General features: G+C 43.9%; 1 protein-coding gene across 2 annotated transcripts in view; it reads left to right on the top strand.

Annotated features, from left to right (window-relative positions):
• The window catches only part of LOC139232561 (rab-like protein 6), a 114,245-nt gene that overhangs the window by 36,265 nt on the left and 65,766 nt on the right, over positions 1 to 12,214 (top strand). For both annotated transcript variants that reach the window (XM_070862986.1, XM_070862985.1), the window contains one exon: positions 10,864 to 10,969. In XM_070862986.1, coding sequence (XP_070719087.1) covers positions 10,864 to 10,969 — 106 coding nt within the window. The remainder of the gene's footprint in view (positions 1 to 10,863; positions 10,970 to 12,214) is intronic.

Below are 12,214 nucleotides of genomic sequence, written 5' to 3'. Positions count from 1 at the left end.
AGCCCTGCAATTTTTTTCCCTCATTTAAGTATTTATCCAATTCTCTTTTGAAGGTGACTATTGAATCTGCTTCCACGGTTCTTTTAGGCAGCATGTTCCAGATCACAACAACTAGCTGTGCAAGAACGTTTCTTCTCATCTCACCCCTGTTCCTTTCAATTATCTTAAATCTGTTGCTCTGGTTAGCTATCCAGCTGTCGCTGAAAACAGTTTCTCCTTTATCAAAACGCTTCATAATTTTACAAATTATTTGCAGCATAGCAACAGGCCATTCAGTCCAACAGGTCTATGCTGAAAACCTCTCTTAAATCGCCCCTTAACCTTATGTGCTCTGATTTAAAAACCCTTTCTCACCCATAACCATTTTCATTATTACAGTCTATTTTTGGATAATTGAGATCTCTTGCAATAGTCTCTACTGTTGGAGCTGTAAAAGTTTACAACACAGAAGGCCATTTGGCCCATCCGCAGCCCTGCCTGTTTTATTGTTAAATCACCTCTCTAATTTGTCTACAAATTTCCTGCTGCATTTCCCGCCCACTGTTCAACGAGCTGCATGTCCCCAGTCACTTATCTGATTGGTTACTGCTCAGCCAATACACAAAACTCTGGCGGTTCAGCTATGTTTCAATAAGAGAAGTCTGTTCTGGACAGTCTTTCCCACTATTATTGCCAGCATTCAGAAACTAATTGTGTCAAAAGATTGTCCCACAGGGACCTGTGTTGGGGCCTCAACTATTCACCTGTATTTATTAATGGCTTAGATGACGGGATAAAGAGACACATATCCAAGTTTGCCGATGACGCAAAGATAAGCAGCATTGTAAGCAGTATAGATGGAAGCATAACATTTCAAAGAGACATTAATAGATTAAGTGAATGGGCAAAACTGTGGCAAATGGATTGCATTATAGGCAAGAGAGGTCATCCACTTTGGACCTAAAAAGAAAGGAATACTTGCATTTGTATAGCGCCTTTCACGACCACCAGACGTCTCATGGTGCTTTACAGCCAATTAAGTACTTTTGAAGTGTAGTCACTGTTGTAATGTAGGAAACGCAGCAGCCAATTTGCACTGATAGATCAGAGTACTTTCTAAATAGTGAAAAGATAGAAGCAGTGGAGGTCCAAAGAGACTTGGGGGCCCGAGTACATAGATCATTAAAATGTCATGGTTAGGTAGAAAACATAATCAAAAAGGCCAATGGAATATGCGGATTTATATCTGGAGGATTAGAATACAATCGGTAGAAGTCATGTTGCAGCTATACAAAGCCCTGGTTAGACAACACTTGGCATACTGTGTTCAGTTATGGACACCTTATAAAGGATAAGATCATAAGAAATAGGAGCAGGAGTAAGCCATTTGGCCCCTCGAGCCTGCTCCACCATTCAATGAGATCATGGCTGATCTGATCTCGCCATTTCTCCATAATTTCCTTATCATTCAAAAATCTGTCTATCTTCACCTTAAATTCAATGAACCAGCCTCCACAGCTCTCTGGGGTAGAGAATTTCGAAGACTCACGACCCTCAGAGAAGAAATTCCTCCTCATTTCTGTTTTAAATGGGCGACCCCTTATTCTGAAACTATGCCCCCTAGTTCTAGATTCCCCCAAGAGGGGAAACATCCTCTCTGCATCTAACCTGCCAAGCCCCCTCAGAATCTTATATGTTTCAATCAGGTCATCTCTCATTTTTCTAAACTCTTGAGGAGTATAGACCCAACCTGCTCAACCTTTCTTCATATGACAACCCCTTCATCTCCGGAATCAACCTCGCGAACCTTCTCTGAACTGCCACCAATGCAAGTATATCCTTCCTTAAATAAGGAGACCAAAACTGCAGGCAGTACTCCAGGTGTGGTCTTACCAATGCCCTGTACAGTTGTAGCAGGACTTCTCTGCTTTTATACTCTATTCTCCATGCAATAAAGGCCAACATTCCATTTGCCTTCCTGATTACTTGCTGTACCTACATACTCACTTTTTGTGTTTCATGTACAAGGACCCCCAGGGCCCTCTGTACTTACAGCATTTTGTAATCACTCCCCATTTAAATAATTTAGCTTTTTTATTTTTCCTACCAAAGTGGATAATTTGGATAACCTGATCCAAATAGGATATATTGGCCTTGGAGGTTCTACAGCGTAGATTTATTAGAATGATACCTGACTTTCAAGATTTAAATTATAAGAGATTACACAAACTTAGGGTTGTATTCCCTGGAATTTAGAAGATTTAAGGGATGATTTGATCGAAGAACTGATAGGATAGATGGAGAGAAACTATTTCCGCTGGTTGGGGAATGTAGAACTAGGGAGCATAGCCCAAAAATTAGAGCCAGGCCTCGAAGAGTGGTAGAAGTTTTGATCTCTCATCTACAAACAGCAGTTGATGCTGGGTCAATTGTTCACTTCAAATCTGAGATTGATAATATTTTGTTAACCAAAGCTATTGAGGGATATGGAGCAAAGGTGTATATGGAGTTAGGTCACAGATCAGCCATAATCTCATTGAATAGCGTAACAGGCTCGAGTGGCTAAACAGCTTACTGCTGTTCCTGTGTCTGGGCCAGTGCCTTTTGAGGTGCTAACATGGATGTGCAGCTGAGTGGAAATAGACAGGTCAGGTTATAGATTTATCAGGTCACCTCACAAGGAAGATGGTAAATGTCTCCCGTTTAACACCCGTGATATGAAAGGCATTGTCATCACAAGTGACCTTCAGGTTTGCTGCTACAGTGTAACTATCTTTCTTGGTGTTTAGCCTCCAGGTGAGCAAATAGTTCTAACCTTATTTAACCTGCCCTGTTCCCATATCGCATCCACTTGTCCAATCTAATATTGAATGTTGACATAGATTCTGCCTCAATCAGTAGCCCTAGAAGTAAATCCCACAGCCTCACAATTCTCTTCAGTTGTACAGAGACTTGGTCAGACTATATACCGCGTTCACGTACTGCGTTCACATACCGCGTTCACGTACTGCGTTCAGTTCTGGGCACCGCGCCTCAGGAAGGATATGTTGGCCTTGGAAGGGGTACTGCGCAGATTCATCCGAATGATAAGGTTGCAGAAACATGGCTCGTATTCCCTTGCGTTTAGATGGTTGAGGGCTAATCTGGTAGAGGTGTTTAAAATGTTAAAAATGTTCTTTAGGATAGATACAGTGAAACTAATTCCTGTGGTGGGCAATCTAGAACAAGGGGGCTTCACCTTAAAATTGAAGCTAGGCCATTTAAGAGTGAAATTAAGAAGCACTTTTTTTTTTTAAACACAAAGGGTAGTGGAAATTTAGAACACTGCTCTCAGAAGACTGTGATGCTGGGGGGCAATTGGAGCTTTCGAGACTGCAATGAACAGATTTTTTTTTAGTATGTGTATCGAGGGATATAAAGTTGAGGTGACATAATTTCCCACATTACAACAGTGAGACACTCCAAAAGTACTTCATTGGCTATAAAGTACTTTGAGGCATCTGGTGGTTGTGAAAGGCGATATAAATCCAAATCTTTTTTTCTTTAATTGAATAGATTGGCTGAACAAGCTTGAGGGTTGGATGGCCTACTTCTGCTCCTCGTTCCTATATTCCTAAATCTCTGTGAAGCAGTTTCTCCTGCCTCTATTCTAAAGTTCTTATATTTAATCTTGAATCAATGGCCCCTCATTCTATCCTGTCCCAATCTTTCATAACAAATCCTTCTATCATATCGTTCCATAATTTGTGTTCTAGTGAAAAAGACCCAATTTTTCAAGTCTTCGTATTTGTGAGAAGTTGGGTCTTTTTTGTTAGAATGGTTAGTGGAGCATTCTGCTTACAGAGAGATGGGACTTGAGAAATTAAACCTAAAATAGGCAGATCTCTGGGACCCAATGGTTTATATCTCAGGATCTTGAGGAAATCTAGAGAAGGAATAGCAAATGGTCTGATTTATCATTTTCTATAATGCAGAGCAGAGTATTGCAAATGCTCTTCAGAAAAGGAGACTAAGATAAATCAGGAAAATAGTCTTAGTTCAGTTGTTGGTAAGTCTATAGTCGTGCAGTGAAATCACAGCACTTGGAGAAGCATGAGTTAATCAGAGGCAGTCTTTGAAGGAATGAGAGGTTGGATAAAGGAGATGCGGGTGATGTGGTTTATATGGATTTTCAAGAAGCATTTGATAAGGTCCCATATAAGAGACATGGTAAAGATGATAGTGCATGGAATTAATGGAAGCGGCCCACATGGATTGGGAGCTGGTTGGAGGGTGGAAAACCAATGTAGGGATCAAGGAACTTTTCTTTGATTGGAGAGCTGTGGAGGGGCGATCTGTGTTCAGGCCACTCTCGCCATATACAGAATTATCTTCACATAGAATTGAAGCAACAATATCAAAATTTGCTGCCGACACCAAATTGGAGAACGTGGCGAATTGTGACAAGCATTGTGAAAGACTGCAGTGTAACATAAACTGGTTGGATGGGCAAGGAGGTGGCAGGTGCAGTTCAGTATAAAGAGAAGTGAAGTAATACATTTTGGAAGTAAGGATATGGACAGGGAAAATTCTTTGAAATGATGATAATTTAAATGGAGTGGAGGAAAGATTAGACAAAAGGTACTGTCATCGTCTCACACTCATTGAAAGAATCCATCATCATCATAGGCAGTCCCTCAGAATCGAGAAAGACTTGCTTCCACTCTAAAAGTGAGTTCTCAGGTGACTGTACAGTCCAATACGGGAATTACAGTTTCTGTCACAGGTGGGACAGACAGTGGTTGGAGGAAAGGGTGGGCGGGGAGTCTGGTTTGCCGCACGCTCCTTCCGCTGCCTGCGCTTGTTTTCTGCATGCTTTCGGCGACGAGACTCGAGGTGCTCAGTGCCCTCCCGGATGCTCTTCCTCCATTTAGGGCGGTCTTTGGCCAGGGACTCCCAGGTGTCGGTGGGGATGTTGCACTTTATCAAGGAAGCTTTGAGGGTGTCCTTGAAACGTTTCCTCTGCCCACCTGGGGCTCGCTTGCCGTGTAGGAGTTCCGAGTAGAGTGCTTGCTTTGGGAATCTTGTGTCGGGCATGCGGACAATGTGGCCCGTCCAACGGAGCTGGTCGGGTGTGGTCTGCAAGTGAACGAGTGCGGTTAGGCAGGAAAGAGCAAAGCAAGTTTCATGGAAGTAGCTACAGCAGCAGAGCAGACGAGAGACATCTAGAGGTGGTCAGAACAGACAGACCAAGAATGTAAATGGATAAAGAACTAAGGGTTGGAGCCAATAATGTTAAACACACAAAAATGAATCTGCCTGAAGACTAGCTTCATTAAAAGGCAGAGGATCGGATGTGGCACTGAGAGCTCATTGAGAAGCTAATGCCCTGAGGAACATCTGATGAGATGGTTGCACGACTTTGTTTAAAGTCGCACATGTCATGAGAATTGCTAGATCGTTTTATCACCGCCCTTACACAACTGCGCATCGGGAGGGGACTGTGTTTGGCCACATTCTGCTCGTCTTCGGTGATTTGATGAATGTTTTTAAAAGTGACTCTCTTGTTGATGACACAGTGCCCACGGAAATCGCTGTAGGAAATGGGAAGAGGAATGGGGTGTTATCTTTAGCCTGAGATGCCTAACATGATTTTACAGCAGGGGAGTTCTCCCCTGTGTCCTGGCCAATATTTATCCCTCAACCAACATTACAAAAAACCGATTATTTTGTCATTCTTACATAGCTGTCTGTGCGAGCTTGCTGTGTACCAATTGGCTGCCGCATTTCCTACATCATCATCATCGGCAGTTCCTCAAAAAGAGGATGACTTGCTTCCACGCCAAAAAGGGATGAGTTCACAGGTGTTTCGATGAAGGACCTAATATTTCGGGTCCCAAACTACATGTTGAAGGGTGGAAGATGCCTGTGCGTGGATTTTTTAATGTGTGGTGGCCGTTGAACACCAGCCACCACACAGGCTTGAGAGAGCTCGGTCCTGGTCCAGTGGCAACCAAGACAACTGGAGACAAGCTCTGCTGCACGGGCCTATTGCGCGCACACATCGCAGTGTGGGCTGGCCCATGCTGCCCCTGGGCCCTCGCCTCTTCTGGCCCCGAACTCGCGCCTCTCCTGGGTCCCGATCACATCCCTCTACATTCTCTCGCCGCGTTTCCTACATTACAACAATGACTATGCTTCAAAAAAAGGTACTTCATCGGCTTTGGGACATCCTGAAGTCGTGAACAGCGCCGTAAAAATGTAAGTCTTTCTTTACACCAACTCCGAGAGACCTCCGACTGCCACTCCTTACCAGATTATCGATTCCCCGCAAGATTGCGAGTGCTTAAATCAGCCCTCCATATTTATTGGAAACATGAAATGCTAGGAATACAAAGCAGTTCAGCGAGTGTCTGTAGGGAGTAATGAGAGGTTACCGTTCAGTTGTTTATCCTGCACCAGAATTCTCTGTCCCTTTCTCTTTATTGTTACCTCCTCCATAGTTGTGCCAGGATACCAAGAGCTGGTACATCGCAACAGTCAGTGCCCGATGGAGAGCTTTGCCCAGAAGCTTCACCCACTGCCGCTGCTGCTGGGGTGATGTCCTGTGCTTCCATCTCTGCAGCTTGTATCGAGAAATTCAAAAAGTAGAATGACCAGCAGATGCTGCCAGGAGTTGCCAATGTGTGGATCAGACTGTGGGAATACTGATTTGCCTGCCTGTCACTCAGTGCATTTTTACCCAGTCTCTCTCTCTGCTCCTGGCAACCACCTATCTCCAGCCAGCCCCCTGCTGTGAGCTTCTAATACACAAAGAACATATTTACATTCATTCACCAGGCTGAGGGGCAGTGTTACAGAATAGGGATCGCAGTCCGCAGTTTGTCTTTGGATGTGATGATCTGTTCAACTGGCCTTTTGCAGGGGGGGGGGGGAAGAGAAAGAAATGTACCATTCCGTCTGCGTATTTTATAGCTCCATTGTAAACTGTTAGAATTCCCAGAAGTACTTGTGTCGCAATTGATTTTTGGTGGTTAAATATTGGATTCATCTCATTAATATTTCTGTTTGCAAACACACAGCATCTGCGTTGAGATCATTGCTGTTTTAACCCTTGGCTGTGTATGGGCAGTAAATGTCATTGTGACAACAGAACATGATTGAACCAGTGCTTAAGGTGGCGAGGGCATTCAGTGCTTTTGGTGCAGACTGTTTGAAGAATCCCCACTTTGTTGTACGTTGCAGGTATCCCCGGTTTTGCTGACTCACATTTTCTTCCCATTTTCACTGTTCACAAAATCATTTGGGACAAGGGATGCTACTCGGCCCATCTTCGCTCATTCGAAAAAATCTTCCCCCCCCCCCCCCCCCCATCCACTGCAGCATCCAATTATTTATTAAACATGCGGGAAACTGGAGTTGAGGTAGAAGCTCAGCCATGATCTTATTGAATGGCGGAGCAGACTTGAAGGACCGACTCCAGCTCCTATTTCTTATGTTCATAGAATCACAGAAATTTACAACACGGAAGGAGGATATTTTCAGCCCATCGTGTCTGCCGGCCAACCAAGAGCTATCCAGCCTAATCCCACTTTCCAGCTCTTGGTCCATAGCCCTGTAAGTTATGGCACTTTAAGTGCACATCCAAGTACTTAAACAATGTTCTTTAAAAAAAAAAGCCAGTATTTCTGGTAAATTCAAGTGCTTTATTCTTTCCTCTTCAAAATCCTTTTTAGTTGTTTATGAAGATTGTCATCTCTTTTCCCCCACCCTGGAACCCACCATTTTCCATCATAATTTGTAGCGCTTTAAAAAAAAAATTGTTTCAAAGTACTTCGGATGTGGGCGTCGCTGGCAAGGCCAGCATTTATTGCCCATCCTTAGTTGCACTGGAGAAGGTGGTGATGAGCCGCTGCCTTGAACCGCTGCAGTCATTGTGGTGAAGTTGCTCCCACAGTGCTGTTAGGGAGGAGTTCCGGGATTTTGACCCAGCGACGATGAAGGAACGAAGATATTGGTTGAAATCGGAATGATGTGTGACTTGGAGACGATGGTGTTCACCTGCTGCCCTTGTCTCTATGGGTGGCAGAGGATACAGAAGAGGGAGGGAGAGAGGATTAAATTTGCGTTTAATTTAAATTCAGACAGTAGATGGAAATCTGGTTAGATTTGAGCCTTTTTGGTGCTGTGAGTTTGGAGGCAGAGGATCTGGGAGGAGCAACAGTATCACCTAGTGGCTGGAAGACTGCAATTGCAGCGTGACATGAAAATATTGACACAGATTTAACTAGCACAAATGTTGACAGGGTTTTCCCATTGTAAATGTCAGTAGGAAAACATCAAAGTCACCTGTTCGTCCCGAGCTACGGTCACCACATGTCATGTCTCAAATTACTCACTGTGTAGAATCATATCATATAGCACAGAAGGGCCATTCGGCCCATTGTGCCTGTGCCGGCTCTTTGAAAGAGCGATCCAATTAGACCCACTCCCCAGCTTTTCCCCATAACCCTGAAAGTTAGTCCTCTTCAAGTACATGTCCAATTGTCTCTGAAGTTCGAAAGTTCCTCTGGAATCTGTTTCCACCATCCTTTCAGATAGTGTGTTCCAGATCTTAACAACCCTCTGTGAAGACATTTATTTTCACTTCCCCTTCTTGCTCTTATCAAAACCCCTCCTAATTTTGAATATCTTTATTAGGTCTCCCCTTAACATTCTCTGCTCCTAAGGAGAACAATCCCAGCTTCTCCAGTCTCTCCACCTCACTGAACTCCCTCATTGGTACCATTCGAGTAAACCACCTCTGTACCCTCTCCATGGCCTTGTCATCCTTCCCAAAGTGTGCTGCCCAGAATTGGACACAATACTCCAGCTGAGGTCCAGCCAGTGATTTGTAAAGATTTAACATGATGTCCTTGTTTTTGTTTTCAGTGCCCCTATTTAGAAAGCCAAATACGCTTCCTAACTGCCTTATCAGCTTGCCCTGCCACCTTCGAAGATTTGCGAATATGAGCCCCCAGGTCCCTCTGCTTTTGCATCCCCTCTCAAAATAGAACCATTTAGATGACCCTTCCTCTCCCTGTTCTTCCCAAAGTGCATCACTTCACACACATCCACATTAAATTGCATCTGCCTTGTGTCTGCCCATTTCACAGTCTGTCTGTCCTCCTGAAGCCTGCTACTTTCCTGCTTACTATTTACTACATTGCCAAAAGGTTTGAATCATCTGCAAACTTCAAAATTGTGCTCCCCATACTCAAGTCCAGGTCACTTTTATATATAACAAGGAAAGTTAATACCGACCCCAGGGGGACCCCACTATACACTTCCCTCCAGTCAGAAAAATATCCGTTCACCACTACTCCTTGTCTTCTATCCCTTAGCTAATTTTGTGCCCAAGTTACCATCGTCCCTTCTATGCCATGGGCTTCTATTTTCCAAATAAGTCTGTTATGCGATACTTTTATCAAATGCCCTTTGAAAAGCATATGTAATGGCTGTTAGCTGTGTAAAGCACTGAGAGTGCAGAGAGTCAGTGTTTAGTTAATGTTCGTGGTCTAATGGGACGAAAGTAAAGGATACAAGCAAAGGAAACACTGTTCCCGATTAGAGGAGAATGCAGCTGTTTGTAATAAAAGCAGGTTAAGGTTTTGGGTATAGACTCGTCCCTGTTGAAAACTGGAGCTTGGTGAGTTATTTATTGAACAGCTTGAATCTCAGCATCCTTCATCAGAAAATTTGTATTGGTCAGTTCCTGCCCCCGCTAACCTGACTGTACCTGTCCTGACATCTTTCTGGGCTACAGTTGCCCAGGAGCTGGGCTCAGGTGAAGCTCACCCAGGGGAAACTGAGTGTGGACAGGCTATTCGACCATGGGGAGCTGAGCTGAGCCTGTCTGACACGGTGTCCACACACGTGTGCACGGAGCATGCATCATTGGATAGTGATGGTCGATGGGGACCTGGCTCAGCTCCTCTCTCACGCAGGCCGCTGAGGCTATAATCGGGTGTAGAGACCCTACTGGCTCCCTGGCTGGGAGCAGTTAATTCAGTGCAAACCTGGCCCCTCCTGCTCTGTGTGCCTCAGCTACACAGCTTTGCCTAGCGAGCTATGCAGGTTGCTCACTGAGAATCAAACCATACTGTTGACTCAAACTTCTGCCAGACTTCGATGTGTTTACCTAAATAACAACAAGGAACTGAACTGAACACGACCAATGATTGCACCCTCGGACACGGCTGTGAAATTGGAAAGGGGCCGATCAAATCAAGGATGATCCCCAGGCCTGCGACTTCTCTGAATAAGTAAATCTGATTGGCTACCAAGAATTACTCAGAATTATCTTCTGCTAATGCTTCATTTCCTTTCACATCCGGGTAAAATTGTCTGAAATTACAAGACTAAACATAGCAACAATAAACTTTTGTCACTTTCCTAAAAAGTTACTTGACATTTCTGATGGAATTTAAATATTCTAAAATTTTTTATTTTTCTATTCCTCCTTTCTCCCCATTCTTGCCCCTCCCTCTCTCGTGGTCATTGACTCGTGCTGGTTACAGTTCCACAACACCACTTGCTTCCTCGCCCAACTAGCCATCCCTGTTGCCGAAATAACAACAATGGCTGCCTTCAAAAATAATTCATGGTAAAATTCTTTGGGGCGTCCTGAGGACAAGACAGGGGCTATATAAATGCAACTCCTTTTTTTCCCCTAACCATTTTCTACCGATCTCCCGATTGTAATGCCGATCTGAGTTTGTCCCATGTGGTTTCTGAGCCTGTGCAGTGTGAATGACTGCAGCCTGTCCTTGGTGCTGCTGTGTGCCACGTCACTGGAGAGCCCATTGGCCAATCCAATATGTGTTCATTTCCCCCAACTAATGTTGCCTTTTCTTTCACTGTTAGGTTACCCAGATCATCCTACATTCGATATGCAGAATCTTCAATGAGGAATGGCTTTGGACTGAAGTATCTACACAAGTTTTTCAATATTCCATTTCTTCAGCTGCAGGTGAGTGACTTTAAATTCTGCATCACATCTCCAGTATTGGCGCTGATTGCTATATGTGACACTACCTGTATTGTATATGGTTCCTCTAATGACTAACCAGCATCTTGAAATGAGCTAAAGTTGCAGGTACTTTGACTTTGCAACTTGTTGGCTGTGTAGCACAGGCTGATGCAACATAGACAGTGTGGGGTAGGACTGGGCCTTGCAAAGAAGGAAGGCCCCAGCTTTGCATCCTTTGTGCTGAGTTAGGCAGGGTGGCATGGTGATTGAGAAGTTGGCTTGAGTGTTCTCGGAGAGGGGAAAGGAAGATCAGCAAACGTTCCTCTGTGTGTGTGTGTGTGTGTGTGTGTGTGTGTGTGTGTGTGTGTGTGTAATTATATCTGTGTGTAGATTTGTATTTGTGTGTGTATAGTCTCCGCTATGGTGCTACCCTTCTGATACTTACAATCTAAGCTCAAGCATAAGGAATGGCTAGTTGAGGAACTGGAGGGAAACGGTGTTGTGGGACTGTAACCAACACGAGTCAATGACCTCGAGAGGACGGGCAAGAATAGGGAGAAAGGAGGAAGAGATAGATTTTTTTTAAAAAGTACAATATTTAAATTCCATTAGAAATGTCAAGTAACTTTTAAGGAAAGTGACAAAAGTTCAGTGTTGGTAGCCGATCAGATTTACTTATTCAGAGAAATCGAAGGCCTGGGGATCATCTTTGATTTAATTGTCTCCTTTCCAATTTCACAGCCATGTCCGAGGGTGCAATTGTTAGTCGTGCTCAGTTCAGTCTTTTGAGTTTCAATAAATTGAGAGTCAACTTACAATCTTATTGGGGTTTATGGGATTGAGCCAGGTTTCCAAAATAAAGGAAAATTTTGATTGCAAGTACTGTGCAAGTCCCAGAGGATAGCTTGGCAGAAAAAAATCAAAGAGCAAGTTATTATTTAAATGGAGAAAGATTGCAAAGTGCCGCAATACAGCAGGACCTGGGGGTACTTGTACATGAAACTCAAAAGGATAGTATGCAGGTACAGCAAGCGATCAGGAAGGCCAATGGTATCTTGGCCTTTATTGCAAAGAGGATGGAGCATAAAAGCAGGGATGTCTTGCTACAGCTATATAGGGTATTGATGAGGCCACACCTGGAATATTGCGTGCAGTTTTGGTTTCCATATTTATGAAAGGATGTACTTGCTTTGGAGGCAGTTCAGAGAAGGTTCACTAAGTTGATTCTGGAGATGAGGGGGTTGA

The sequence above is a fragment of the Pristiophorus japonicus genome, chromosome 20 (assembly GCF_044704955.1).
Source record: "Pristiophorus japonicus isolate sPriJap1 chromosome 20, sPriJap1.hap1, whole genome shotgun sequence".
NCBI lineage: Eukaryota > Metazoa > Chordata > Chondrichthyes > Pristiophoridae > Pristiophorus > Pristiophorus japonicus.
The sequence above is the reverse complement of the archived record's forward strand: the minus strand, read 5'-3'. Positions and strand labels throughout refer to the sequence as shown.